Here is a 15,670-nt window from a genome sequence, read left to right on the forward strand (position 1 = left end):
AAACAGGGGTCCCATTCACATTAGGCCTTGTGGTGCATTCAGATGATTTAAAATGAAGTGTTTGTATCAGAAAACTAAAAGCGTCGACCAAAAAGCTGTTTTAACAAAATAATCTTGGGTATTAGCTTTTGTTAAAGGGCCTATAAAGTTTGATGTAGTATATAAACATTCACTCTGGACTCCATATAGACTATGCGGCAAAAGCAGCTCATTTTGAATTCACTGTTTGTGACGTCGCAAAAAAAAAAAAACAGCACATTTGCATATCGCTGTCAGTTTGACATAATTTGAAAATGCCTGTTGTCCTTTACATTGTGTGTAAATTTCATGATAAATGGACCAAAAGAAACGACCCAAAACGACTTGGAAAAAAGTCTGGTTCCACTGACTTACATTGAAAGTAAAGTAGGTTTTTTCCTTCTCCTGTAAAGTCACCATTTTGGAGATACAAGGTTTTGTTCCGATAACAGCGATACACATCCACCCACACAGCCTACAGCAGTCTAGCTCTGCCCGTTCAGACTGAAGTTATAAGCAGTGTTAGCCCATACTTCTTTTTGCATAAGTACATGTACCAGTCCTGCAGACACAGTAACAGCCTGTTTAATTCAGTTGAGCTCATCCAACACATGCAACCAATGTTGGTTAAAATAATGCGGAACACTACATTTACTGTTATCTCAAAGCATGAAAATAAACTTTAAACGTCTTGCGAGATACACTGCAACCACAATATCTAGCAATATAATTGCAAAATGGCATTTTATTCATATCTTGCAGCCCTGCTGCACAGCAACAGGCAAACATTGCACTGATATAATCAGAAAAACCCAAAGAACAAAACCAGAGAACAACAATCTGTCAGCCATCTGCAAAGACAGGACAAGATGAACAGATTGTGCTTAATGTGAACTTGCAGCATCATCAGTACTCTGCATGGGTGCTCAGTTAACCAGTCAAGGTGGCAGCATTAAAAAACTGAAATAACAAATTAGAAAGAAGATATGCATTTAAAAAAACCGGGGCGGATTTGGTGAGAGTTTTTCACACCACATCACACGTCTTTACGTTTTAACGTCACATGACAAAACTCAAAATAAGGTCAGGCTCAATGTTTAGGTCTCAAATGATCTCAAAATCAACATTACACTGATGAAGATGTGATGAGAACAGTAGGCAATTCACTTACACCCTCGGAAGACACGTCCTTCACCAGGTTTAGACCGATTTCTCTTCTAATTCTCTTTCAACACTTTTGCAAAATCCAGTGTGAAGCACAATCAACAAAACGCTCATACGCATGTTGCGCGCAATTGCACATTTCCACCAGAGAGGTCTCCAAATCCCCAAATCCTACATAGTGTTGCTTTAAAGTAAGCAACGTGTTGCCAAAGAAGCGCTGTTAAGGACATGAAGGCAGAGAAAGCGCAGCTGTAACTGGCTATCCAGTCAAGCTGGTGTTAGCTAGAACCACAAAACATGGAAAGATACACCGATCAGGCATAACATTATGACCACCTTCTAATTTTTACGCTCATTGTCCATTTTATCAGCTCCACTTACTATATACGTGCACTTTGTAGTTCTACAATTACAGACTGTAGTCCATCTGTTTCTCTGCATACTTTGTTAGCCCCCTTTTACCCTGTTCTTCAGTGGTCAGGACCACCACAGAGCAGGTACTATTTGGGTGTGGTTCATTCTCAGCAGTGCAGTAACACTGACGTGGTGGTGGTGTGTTAGTGTGTGTTGTGCTGGTACGAGTGGATCAGACACAGCAGTGCTGCTGGAGTTTTTAAACACCTCAGTGTCACTGCAGCAGCAGATAAGCCATCATCTCTGACTTTACATCTACAAGGTGGACTGACAATGCAGGTGCGTCTAATAGAGTGGATAGTGAGTGGACAGTGTTTAAAAACTCCAGCAGCACTGCTGTGTCTGATCCACTCAGACCAGCACAACACACACTAACACACCACCACCATGTCAGTGTTACTGCACTGCTGAGAATGATTCACCACCCAAATAGTACTACAGTCTGTAATTGTAGAACTACAAAGTGCACCTATATAGTAAGTGGAGCTGATTAAATGGACAAGGAGCATAGAAACAAGGAGGTGGTCATGATATGTCGGATCGGTGTCTGTGCAAAGTGGACTGTGTGGCTGTTTTATTTACTAAAATAGAAAGCAATATTACTCATGCCAACACCGAAAAAGATAAGCTGGACCTGGACATCCTTACTAGCACACAGCTAAAAGGATAAATGTTGAGCTGTGAGCCCAGAAATTATTATTAACAAAAGATTGTACAACAACTGATTTCAGTTCCATCATTTCACACAGCCAGACTGCAAGGGGAAATGTGACATAATCTCTTTTGTAATCAGATATGTCCTCAACAGCAGTTGAGGTCCCTTTAAGGAGAAAAGCCCTTGGAAACAGGCTGTATAGGGTTGCTAAAGAAAGGTTTTGTTACAAGCATGAAATTACCTAAAAGCAAGTGGAATGTTGGCTATTTCCCTGGGAGCTAAATGCTGAACTTTTCACCACCTCTCAGTGGGTGTGGAGGACTGTAATCAGTGAAAGGAAGGTAAACGAGGCAGAAGATGTAACACCGGTGTTTGTGCAAAGGTGAGCTGCATTAAGAGTGGTCAGTGCACTAAACGTGGTACAGCAATAACTCAGTGATACTGACCTTCGGTGTTAAGGGAGGACAAATCAATAGTCTAGTCAGAAACATTCTGACATCTGCCTACTAGAAACTATTTCTCAACGAACTTCAGTGCACTTTGAAGGTTATGAACCAAATCACGTTCAGAGTACACCCCTTCATAATGGTTCCCTAAGATAATTTAACTCTATATAGCACATAAATAGAATAACCGTGTTGTTGGTCCTTTCATCATGAAATTTACACACAATGTAAAGGACAACGGGTATTTTTAAATTGTGTCAAAAACTGAAAAATGACAAAAATACAAAAAGGTTTTCTTCCGACTGCAGCGATAAACAGAAGCTCTCAAATTATTTTTCAATGTCTCTTGTGCTGCCCTCTAACAAATTAAATTCCAAAAATCACAACTACTAGAATTCATACGGCCTTTAGGAATAAATAAATAAATAAAAAATTTTGACTAGCATTAGCCCCACTTTAAGAGCAGCTTATAAGAGTAAAGAAACTTTCAGAGACACTCAGGTGATGCAGTTTGACCTTTCAGAACAAAGCTGAAACTGTTTCTGCATTGTACTGTTGCACGTTATTAATCTGACACCTCTGTAATATACTATATATATAAAAATTTAAGTTATAGCTGCCTCCCAAAAAAGCTTAAACAATTCATCGAAGGGTGTTAAATTCACATGGCTCCTCTGTTAATAACAGGATGTTAAATATCAGTTGTTGCATTAATTTGATTAGTAAATCTAGAAAATCTGTAAACGTGTACATGAAGCAAACACAAGAAAACAAAAATACAGGGCGATTCAAAAAGATTCATCTGATTTCAAAGTGCCATATTTTCACAACCGTGAGGCGTCTAGGAACCAATCACAATCCAATTGAAAGAGGGGGTCATAGAGTTTCTGACTGTCAGTGGAAGATGGCTCCCTTCAGTCTGAGAGGAGATAAGACCCCTGAGCGGAAACCACTTCAATCAGAATGAATCAGTCAGAACTGTGCAGCATGATTTTGGTCATCAGTGAACCTCCAACAGCTCAGAGCGTTTGGCGTTGGTTCCACAACACTGGATGATCTCCGAAATCACACTGAAAGAGCCATGAGTGCAGTGACACCCGACATGCTCAATCGAGTATGGGATGAATTTGACTATGGAGTTGTTCATATATATGTATGTTGTCCATACAGCTGGAGGAGGTTCATATTGAGCACTTGTACAATTACATAAACTTTATGCTCACTTAAACCATTTACAGTTACTGCATTGTTCTGTAATGATTTACAAGTGAAACAAATAATTTTAAAATCAGATGAATCTTTTTGAATCACTTTGTATTTTACATATCAGCTGCTTTTTTACTGTTCCTCTGATGAAACAGATCACTAATGAGGGTTGCATAGTGATATAAAGGCGTGCGCCGCTCAGAAATCATCGCAGGGCATCCAACAATAAAGGCAGCATGGAGCCTCTTTTATACAGTGATAGGAAACACAGTGGCTCACAGAAAGCTCAGATTCCTCATACTGATCCATTTTACTGACCTAATGCGGACACGCATGCTCACCAACTACTCAGATTTGAATCAAAGGGGACAAACACAAAGACTCAGAACGGTTTTACAGTATTAAAGTTTTCAGTAAAGAACCTACAGCCCTACAAAAGACTCCGCAGCCCTTTTCTCAGATGTTATTTAGGTCCAAGATCTAACAAACAATCTGCACTTACGGAGATTCAAGCTTCTTAAATTCAGGGATGGCCTCAGTCTTCTTGCGGAACATGAACCAGTATATGATTAGACCCACAATGAGGGAGAAGAGGAAGATGTCCAGGTTGCTGAGGAAAGGCTCTCCTTCTTCCATTAGCTCAGCCCCTGCTGAGGCCTCCATCTGCGGGTCTGCCATGTCTGTGAGGAGCTCTAAAAAACGAAAAGAGTTTTGTTGTTGTTAACAGACAGTCCTTGTAATGAGTAAATTCGGCCACCCACCGCTGATACAGGTGATCAAATGTACTCATGCAGCTACATAGAAAAATACTGACTAACAGAATGCGACACTGGAGTAACCGCACTAAGCCTAAGGTCACCATGCTCAATGCCAACTGTTGGCTCGAGGGGAAAAAAGACCCAAATTCGATCCAATCTGATACATATCTGATATGCGGTAATGCAACTTTTGCGACAATGTGACTTTTACGTCAATTCAACTCAACATTTGTCAGAATTTCACACTGCTGAGACCTCAAATATTTGGGTCAGTGTGGCAATTCACGCATTCAACAAATGTTGCTCAGCAGGCGTGTTAGTGGTGCTCTGTTCTGAGATATATATATATATACACACACATACACACACATATGAAATTAACATACTAAAAAAAGGGCAACAGGTAACGATTTTATGGTAAAGACCAATAATGATTTTAGACTTTAATCTAAAAAAAGCAGACTTTTCATCTACGTCAGGCTGTAATCACCACACTACCCAGCCAAAGGCTAACATTAAAGTGTACAACTCTATTCTACAATTTGAGACAATCTTTTCAATCAAAAAAAAACTTGACAACTGCATTCTTCTCACAACCTCACAGGCCTTCGCTGTGCTGAGAGGACATTCTGTTCCTGACAAGATTCTTGTGACTATGAATGAATAACTAAATGTATCTAACAAACCAACAGCAAATAATGCCCCTGTTTACAGATCAGCTATTCTGCCAAAACCTCTAATGATGGATTCAGAACAGAGCACCACTAACATGCCTGCTTGGACCAAAAGCCTGACAGGCTGAAACTGCTGAGCAACATTTGTTGAATGCAACTGAATTGAAACAAACTGACAGAAGAAAATAAAGAGGAAACAACTAAGAGAGCACAATGTGTACAGAGTAATTGGGTTATTTGACCCTGAAGCTTTGCGTTCTTTGTAATTCACAAAAAAACAGGCTATTGAATCCCTGTAACGGCCATCTGGAATAATCACTGGACATTAGGGCTGTAAAATATGTACATAAAACACAATGTTCAATAAGAAGCTATAAATTATTATTAAAACAGTGTGGACTGGATCTGACAGGTTCAGACACTTTTTTGGATGTGTCTAACCTCTCCTTTAAGTAAATAACAAAATACAAAGCACAATTTACTATTGTGCAAAATGAAAATAAATAAATCAGCTGCTTACATCAGAACCGCAAGAGCATTTGTGTGCACTGAAAGGCTGAGACACAGTCAGCCTTTTCTAAAGGCTACAAAAATGAATAAATATATACTTATTTTTCATACAGACACTAACAAATGAATATGATATCAATTTGTTTAGTTATTTAATATGTTTGTTATGACAGTAGCCTTTACTGCCTTGCATAGTTAAAACACAATACTGCATGTAAGAACCATCACAATGTTTGATGCGTTTTTACAGGTGTGTAGTTTAGGATGGAAGGAGTTTTTTAGCTCTGCACTTTGTAACTAGCTGTATAGCCTAATGGTTAAGTTACTTTTCCTCCACCTGGGTGAACAGAGTTCAATCCCAGCACAGGGAAACACTCATTAAGCTTCTAATGGCTTGTGCCAGGTGTATGAGGTCAACTCTTAATGTTATGTTTATCAGGGAAACTCACATTAAAGATAAAAATGAGATTCACCATGCAGCCCTGCTGGGCATGCCAAACAGAAGCAGAGTGAAGACCAAATGTTATTTTCCCAAAAGTTAAATTAGGTTCATTCTGGTGTTGCTGACCTATTTAGTTCTTATATTTCTTATACCAGCAGAGCCTAAATCATTCATGTTGGTTAACACATTTAAAAATCACCGTCTTACAAGAAAATTCTTTGTAATGAACATTTAAGCCACGAGAGGCTGTGTGTTACTGCGGTTTTATCACAGGAAGGGAATTTTCAGGGAATTTTCTGTGATAACATGAAATATGACAAAATGAATTATTTTCTGAAAAATTGTGTAAGTTATTGTTAATAATAATCAACCTAAACAAGTATTCCTACAAAAATGTAGTTCCTTTAGATTACGGTATCATTGCCAAGCAACCACAGACCGCTGAATGAGGAGAACGTTTGGTCGCCCATCGCCGTATACGGTGGCGATTTCATGTTTTTCAAACTTTGTCATATAACAGTGAACATATGATAACACAGCACTGTTTAATGCAAAAACTTGTGCTTTATAACTACTTTTATTCACCAAATTACCACCACGAGTCTTATTTAGCACCAATCCAGCGGCACCTCTCTTCTCACACTAGGGCTGAATCGCAAATGGCTCCCTGCTCCCTACATAGTGCACTACATAGGAATCCTGCAGCACAACAGAGCAACAGCTAAGAAACAGTCAATTGGCACTCAGAAACATCCACACTCGATAAACAACTTCTGACTAAAACACAGATGCTTATTCTCCAGGGTATATTTTGGTTTGTCCATCTGAATTAACATGACCAAATCGTAAGGCAAATTATTCAGTAACTGCATGAAATGTAAATTAATTTTTTTTCAGTAGAAAAAAAAATTTGTGACTTTCTGTCTTTTACTATAAAGTTTTAAAACTACATCACCCATCTATCTGACTGGAAAGAAGACAGTTACAGCTCTCATATGACACCCAACTTTTGAATGTAGCTTATGAAATATGGAAGTTATGAAGATATGACGAAGTGCGTTTTGGAACCACCGGTGGTCTGAAGGAGTTGAAGAGGTTAAAGCAAACTATCCATTTTATAATAAGCGGTAAACGGTTGGGATAAATTGTTCAATTCATTTCCCTTTTCTGCTCGTGACAAGCCGGGCCACTTCTCCAGAAGACACCACGAACTGAACACGTAGCCTGGAGGCCTTTCTCCACTAAGCTATTACTGGCACTAATGTGAGAACGTAATATTCAAACCGTTGCTGTCGTCAATGACATGTTATGTGAGGGCTTTAAACCAGAATTAGAAAACAGACCAGAAGACATCAGCGAAACTGACAAACAAAGCACACAAATCGGGGTGATTATGGGCTCATCTGGTGATGTGTAAATGTGCTTTCACTGTACAGTGTGATCACTGAGCTCTAACAGGAATTTCTGACCACTGAAAAAAATCTATTTCCTTTTTCCCCCCCGCGCTGAAACGTCAGCATACAGATGCTAGAGAAATATTACGCAAGATGCTCAAGTCTGGTTTCGAGTCATTTGATTCAGCTTAGTCATGTTCTCAAAACTGTCTTTGGTAGTGCTGGGTGATTTCAGTTTCTCACAGGCTTTTCAGTTTTACCAACATTTTTTGTGATCTCAAGTACAGTGCAAAGGTTTTAGGCACCTGAGAAGATTATAATCCAAAAAGCTACTAATGTGGGCAGAAAAATCAAACATTGGAATACATATTAACACTTTACACAATAAGTATTTCTTTTATGAACGTCAATATCTTCAGTTAGCCATTTCCAAATCACTCCTAGAGGAAGCCCAGTAATATTTGTAGTTACCATCCAACACTTCGACTTGGGTTTATGGTAAATCAGGTACTGCTAGTCGGGGTGGATAATATGATGATATTTTATCATTATGGTGATATAATTTATCACAATATGCTTTTCTAAGCATGCTGTGCATCCTGTGAATATTGTCTACTACTTAGTACTTTAATAAAACTAACTAACTAAATGTCCTATTATAAAGTGACCATAATCAGGCCTGTTTAACTGGATTTCTCTCAGCACAATCTGTAAAATACTGAATAAATATCAATGTAATAATAATTTGATTATTATAGTGTTTCTTTATATGTACAGGATCCATTTTGCCTGTTCCAACTTATTAAAGCTCAGAAAAAATAAATAGTGATGCACATTGTGTATCATAGTATCGTGATATAATTTTTTTTGTCATATCGCCCACCCTACTGCTGACGGGATTTACCAAATCTATGAGACAGCTGGATTCATTCTTTTTCTAACCAGTGCACAACAAATCAACTAGTGTTTTATTTTCTTGTTGTTATTTTTACACTATTTGTTTATTTGCATTTATTCCAATGATATGTTTTTTTTTCCCAAGCAAACACACTTATAAACAAGATAAATGGCTTTTAAAAAAGTGCTTAGGTGCCTACGACTTTTGCACAGGGCTATATTTCACAATATGCATTTACATCCAAGACAACAATGAAATAAAGTAGCTGTGCTTCAGGACCTGACACTTAACTGCAGCGTAGTGCTGGGTGATATGACCTCAAATCAATATCACGATTAACTGAATGTTTTACCTCGATTACGATAAATGAACAATTATTTTGATTGATTTTTTGGTCTTGTTTGTTTTTTTGCCCTCACAGTTCACTGACAAGGTTTGTAAATATGCTCGGCACATCTTAATGTAAATCATCTTAATAGCCAGATCGGAATCAATGTGACTTTTACGTCAATCCAACTCGACATTCGTCATAATTTCACGCTGCTGAGACCTCAAACATTTGGGCTGATACTTCTGTACAAAAATTAGAAGAGACTCATCCAAAACCCTCCGTGTTTGAAGAGGTTTCGAAAGAAATAGCTGAACGTGGCCGTAGGAGAACGAGGCTGCAGGTCAAAGAACAATTAAAGTCTGAAAGCAAAGTTTAAAGAATCCAAGTATGTGAACAAAAGAAGTGACCACCCCCTTTTTACAGCGAACTCTAACACATTCTGGGTGATGAGCCCAGCTGTCACTCAGTGAAGCTTCATGATGGCTCCTGTGATGCTGGTGAAGATGAAGCTGATCCTCTGGGAGCGACTGGCGTTCGTTGGCGGTCGTGATTGTTTACCTCTGGATGAGCCGCGTGAAGCAACGTGACGCTCTGTTCTTTTGCCCATGCGGGTCAGTTTAGGAGCTGATTTGTTCAGACTGATGTCGCATACAGATCACATTTAAAAGATAATGTGAACAGCCAAACAAAAAAAATCTGATTTGGTGAGATAATCAGATTTGGGCCACTTTTACCTGCTGTGTGAATGTAGCCTCTGCTTCCATGTTGCAGAGTGGATGAGGTGGAGTCACATGACGACACACACGGTAATAAGTTTTGAAGGGGACAGTACATGAACACACAGAGTGGGGAAAGAAAAATCAAAATAACCAAAATGGGCAAGATTACGTCGGTTAGACTTTCTGAATGTTGGTTTTGATTACTTCTCAATTAACTGCCCAGCCCTACTGCAGCGTGTCATTTACTTTCATTCTGCTTTGAAATAACAGTTTAAAACCCCTATAAATAAATAGCATGTTTCCTTTCAATAGGTGTGCATTCTATCTGGTGTGTTTAGTTTTTCTGAAGTCTAAAAAGTTGGAACAAACTCTTTTTATGTCACTCAATCCAGCTAAACTGGACTAATTATGCTCTCATGGTAATAAAACAGGCAGTCGGTGAGTAAAGTACTGACACTATCCACAATATACTTAGAAAAACACACGTCATTTTTCTCAATGACGATAAATATCATCTTGCCCAACTCTAACATTCCTCTTGGTGTAATTTTAAGAAAATAGGAAAAAAAACAACATATGAATTACAACCATGACATATCAGCACATAGTGAGCTCATTAACTTGTGTCACCATTTTCATGTAATCCAGGCAAGTTCTTTGTTTCCTCACAGTCTCAGCTATAAAACACCTCAGCCGACAAAACAGCTCTGTGGTGCATTATTACTGATCACCTTGACGACTATCCTATAGAGTCATTATCCCGTGGGATACCCTGTGCTGCTCCCTAGCGTCAAAATGGAACGTTTTCTTTGGCTGGGAAAGGGTAGCACGTTGAAACATACCCAGACAGCCCTTCTACTGAGTAAACTGAGGGCCCATATCCTACAATTCTGTTGTATACTTTGTATACACTTTATGTCCAAAAAACATTTTTACATGAACATTTTTCAACTTTTTAATGCTTTAGAATTAAAAATGGTTGCGTTTATGACTATACAATTAACTTCTGCCTAGCTGCCCTCACTCAAAAGCAGTCTGGGCTGATAACTGCTGTCCTTCAATGTAAATGAGCAGAGCTAAACTGCCCTACATCAGACTGTTCACTTTAGGCACAAGCGCTGTGCTCAACTGTGCGCATACGGCTTGTATCTCTATAGAAAAGCACTGACCAATAGAATGGGACACTCTAGAGCAGCAGAACCAGAGTGATCCAGAACTGACCACCCAACATCAGTACCTGACCTCACTAATGCTCAATCAAATCCTCACAGAAATGTTCTAACATCTAGTGTAAAGGCTTCCCAGAAGAGTAGAGGCTGTTACTGCCTATCAAAACGGACATGCAGTGTAACTGAGGACGCTCAGAGCCGCACTCTGCAATCTGAAACCACACAATGCATAAGACTAACCTAAACTGTTCTAGCAGAGCAGGAACAATGAAACAGAGCCAACAAATAACTGGTCCAGCTCAACAAGTGTCTGAGGAATGTGCCTATCCAACATTGGCACTTAGTCTGAGAGCTATTAGTGTTCAGATAAGACAACAGTCACTATATGTTATGTGAAAACTGCTCTGGCTATATAGTATTTCTTATCCTAAACACAGCACAGATAGGCAGACAGTCCCATTGACAACACACTGGGATTAATGAAAGATATAAATACCTACAAAACGACTTGAGAATCATTTTGTGTATAACAGTTAACTTTAGTTGTTGCCACATGATCTGTAGATCTGTAGCAGCCAGAAAGCCTTATTACCTAGACATAATTACTATCAACATATTCTTAAAGATAATGGGTCATAGGTTACCCAAGGTACCTCCCACTGAACGCCATAAAAATGTGAAAAGGTCTCTGTCTATCTACTGAGTACATTATTGCTCAACACTGTAGAACACATCATTAGGAACATGGCTAAGTTACTTGGAAAATGTTTTAAAAAGCACTGTTTTGTTCTTCCACACTCAAAAAAGATGGTTCTTCGAGGGTTCTTTAGTCTATTTAGATCAATGAGTTTTATACAGACTTATTTCTTGCCTAAATTGTTCTCTGGACGGTGAAATGTTTCCTCGGATTGATGGAGAACGTGTTGTATTTGGTTCTATACGGCACCAAACAGGGTTCTGCTATTGTTAAGATGTCAAGCTTGTAACAGCAGAACCCCTTTTTAGGGATATATAAAACCATTTTCACAATAGAACCATATGCAACACATTCTCCATCAATCTGAAGAAGCATTTAAGCATGAAATGGTTCTATACAGAACTCATAGCTATAAATAGGACCATTCCCTTTACTAAAGAACCCTTGAAGAACCATATTTTTTTTAGATCAGAAAGCATGCGCAAGCGACCACAGCTGGAATAAACACCTTCGTTAAATTATTTACAGTCCATTTACAGTTAGATAAGACTGACTGTCGAACAAAGTTAAAGGGGAACTCCACCGATGTTTTAAAAATTCTACACAATTGAACGGTTAAGATGTAAACAAAGTCATTCAGAGTGGTTTGGTGTGAAATGCAATATAGTGCCAATAGAAAATGTATTATTTCAGATTTTACACTGTTTTGCCGTCATCCATATTCCATAAAAAAGACTCCAGAAGACACGTGTAGATTCACTGGTGGTTTTAAATAGAAAATAAAATGTCTATATTTGTGTTGTAGTCTTAGTGACCCCTGGATCCTATCGCCACCACTGTAAAGAAGTCTCTACAATCAATCATTTCACACCAAACCACTCCGAATCACTCTGTTTACATCTCAAACACTGAATTGTGTGGAAATTTTGAAAAAATGGGGAAAGTCTCCTTTTAATAGAGAACGTTTTAGCGAGAAGATTGACGCCAATGAGTGAGCTAGCGTTAGCAAGCTAGGATAGCTAATCGGGGAGCGCGACTCAGACACTGCGAAACATTTTCTGACTTTAAGTCAGCAGTTTTACTACTTTAAACCCATTTAAAACAAAATAAAACCAAATTAATCTAGCTAACGTTAGCGTTAGCTCGCGTTAACTAATGCTGCTTCCTCGCCAGCTCAGCTCGGCACTCGGAGGGCCGGAATAAACACCTGTTTAAGCGAGGATTTCAGTGAGAAACGACAACAAGCAGCACAGCACACAAATAAATACAGTCTATCCCGAGCCAGGATGGGGTGAAATATATCGTTCGCATTCAAAAAACACGTTAAAATACCTCTAAAATCTGAAACAACTCACCTTCTCACTTCTCTCGCTCTGACAAGTGAACGTGCTGTTAGACGGTGTGGAAGTCTGCTGACGTCACGACCTGCACATACAACACGGGCCGAGTCCATTCTGCTGGAAAAGGTGGGGGGCGACTATTTTCGCCATCACAGCACCGTGGATCGCATATACAGTACACGGAATGGAAGAAATATATGTAAACACGTTGTAAATATACGAATATTGGCCGGCTATGTCGTTTTTCTTGGTTTATAAGCAGTATTTTATAACGTAGGCTCTCGCCTTTCCCCTACTGTGGACGGATCCACCGTTTTGTAACGTCCCAAGGCTTCTCCGGATTGGTTTCGGCTGTGCGAGCACGTGAAACAGAACTCAAAGTGCAGCCGGTGAGAGGTCAGGGTTATGCAATCCCTCCCACAGGACAGGCTGTCTTCATCAGGGCTGAGCAGGGTGATCTGACAAGAAGTGATGGCTGAATACACCGTCCTAAATGTGTTCAGTAACGCACTCAATCACAATACATGAAAAGTAACCTACGACGGCGTTTTAGGGCCACTGTTAATGAAAATAAAAACAGTAGACTTCGAGAAAAAAGTCGTAATATTTAGAGAAAAAAGTCTACTCAGTCTACTCAGGCTTTAGCAGAGCTCAGTAACACTGAGATTAATAACTGATTACATTGATTTATCAGTCTACCCAGGAAAAAAGTCGTAATATTTCGAGAAAAAAAAGTAGAATTCCGACATTAAAGCGGCATTATTACCAGGAAAGGTCACAATATTGTGGCCAAAGGCTTTGCAAAGGGGAGGCAGCACCTCCTCGTGTTAAATGACGAGCGGGAAGGAGTTGGTGGAGTTATGCTTTCATATCAATTTCACCCATAAAGAAATACTCTACCCACTTTATCCTCGAAATAGTACGACTTTATTCTTGAAGTCAACTTTTTTATTTTATTAACAGTGGCCCTAAAATGCCGTCATAAGTAACATATTCACAAAACATTTTTAATATTTTTACAATACATCTTGCTAAGGTACATTTTTTTTACTTAATTACTATCTTAAAGACAATGTACTATGGAAGCCAGTTTCCACAACTGGAAAAAACATATAGCCGTTTGGTAAGTTACAATAATGAGAAAATTTTCCAATATTATTAATATCTCATAATTATAACTCAGCATCTCATAATTATGACTTAGCATGTCATATGTATGACATAGAATCTTATAATTATGACTTAGTTTCAGACTTAGTCTCATTGTTATTAGATTGTAAGCAATTATTATGAGATGCTAAGTCATAATTATGAGATACCGAACCATAATTCTAAAATTCCATGTCATAATTATGAGATTCTGTCATAATTATGTGATACTAAGTCATAATTATGAGAGTCTATGTCATAATTTTGACATGCTAAATCCTAATTATGGGATTGAATCTCATTTTTAGGAGATAGTAAGTAATTGCTATGAAATATTAAGTCATATAGATTAATAACTGATCATCACATTGATTTATCAGTTCACTCAGGCTTTAGCAGAGCTCTGTAACACTGAGATTAATAACTGATCACATTGATTTATCAGTCTACTCAGGCTTTAGTGGGAACTTCAGTATTTGTAATGATGCGTTAATTGAAGTCCTCCTTAGAATTCATTTAATGAGCATGTTTGCTACATGCCATAGTTAATAGTTTAACAAGCATTGATGGTGTTTCTTTTGAATATTGTATTTTTTTTTATTATTTAGTAGGTAAATATTCTAAAAGTATTCGCCTAATAGTATAAAAGTAACTGTATTCTGAACACTGCCTTTATTAAAAGTAACTTGGACTGAATACAGATACTTAAATTCTATATTCTGAATCTGCAGTCCCAGTATTTGTATTCCATTACATTGGGTACATCTTCATGGCCCTGAATCGCAGCTCACTTCATACTAAATGCCTATACATAAATATATTTAAAAAAAATCCATCCATCCATCCATCATCTAAACCGCTTATCCTTCTGGGTCGCAGTGGGGTGCTGGAGCCTATCCCAGCTGTCATCGGGCAGAAGGCAGGATACACCCTGGACAGGTCGCCAGTCCATCGCAGGGCAGACAGACAGACAGACATAGACATTCACACACACACTCACACCTAGGGGCAATTTAGCACGTCCAATCAGCCTGACTGCATGTCTTTGGACTGTGGGAGGAAACCGGAGTACCCGGAGGAAACCCACGCAGACACGGGGAGAACATACAAACTCCACACAGAAATGACCCTGGTCGCCCGGCCGGGAATCGAACCCAGGCCATTCTTGCTGTGAGTGCCGCTCTTTTAATAAAATAAAATAAAAAAAAAAAACATATGTACATACTTTTTCTGTACCACAGAGATTGAGGATGATAACAACACTAGTGATGTGGTATTGATTCCAAAAGAATTGATTCTTCGACTCCTGCATGTCTGGGAGTCTGGGGTCGACTCTGGTCTAAAGACTCTAAGAGTTTAAATGCTTAGAGTCGCCTCTTCAACTGTGTTTTCTTATTGTAATTGACTCCAGGGACACAGAGTTTATAATGCAGGAGAGAGTCTGAGTTTGAGTGGTGTGAGTTTGTTTAAAGAGGAACTCCACTGTTTTTTAAGCCTTTATTTATAGTGGTTTGGTGTGAAATGTTGATTGTAGAGACTCAGATGTCTCTACAGCGGTGGTGATAGGAACCAGGGGTCTCCATAACTACAACACAAATATAGACATTTTATTTACTATCCAAAACCACCAGTGAACCTACACGAGCCTTCTGAGTTTTATATGGAATGGAAAAAAGTTTTCTTTGA

The 15,670-nt window shown here is 38.8% G+C and overlaps 1 protein-coding gene across 1 annotated transcript in view; it reads right to left on the reverse strand.

Moving 5' to 3' along the window:
• The window catches only part of porb (P450 (cytochrome) oxidoreductase b), a 39,707-nt gene extending 26,715 nt beyond the window's left edge, over positions 1 to 12,992 (reverse strand). The window contains exons 1-2 of the mRNA XM_036556394.1: positions 12,851 to 12,992; positions 4,406 to 4,595 (exon numbers count right to left, since the gene is read on the reverse strand). Of these exons, the coding sequence (XP_036412287.1) occupies positions 4,406 to 4,581 (176 nt within the window). The 5' untranslated portion in view covers positions 4,582 to 4,595; positions 12,851 to 12,992. The remainder of the gene's footprint in view (positions 1 to 4,405; positions 4,596 to 12,850) is intronic.
• Between the last annotated feature and the right edge of the window lie 2,678 nt (positions 12,993 to 15,670).

The sequence above is a fragment of the Colossoma macropomum genome, unplaced genomic scaffold, assembly GCF_904425465.1.
Source record: "Colossoma macropomum unplaced genomic scaffold, Colossoma_macropomum, whole genome shotgun sequence".
In the NCBI taxonomy this organism is placed as follows: Eukaryota; Metazoa; Chordata; class Actinopteri; order Characiformes; family Serrasalmidae; genus Colossoma; species Colossoma macropomum.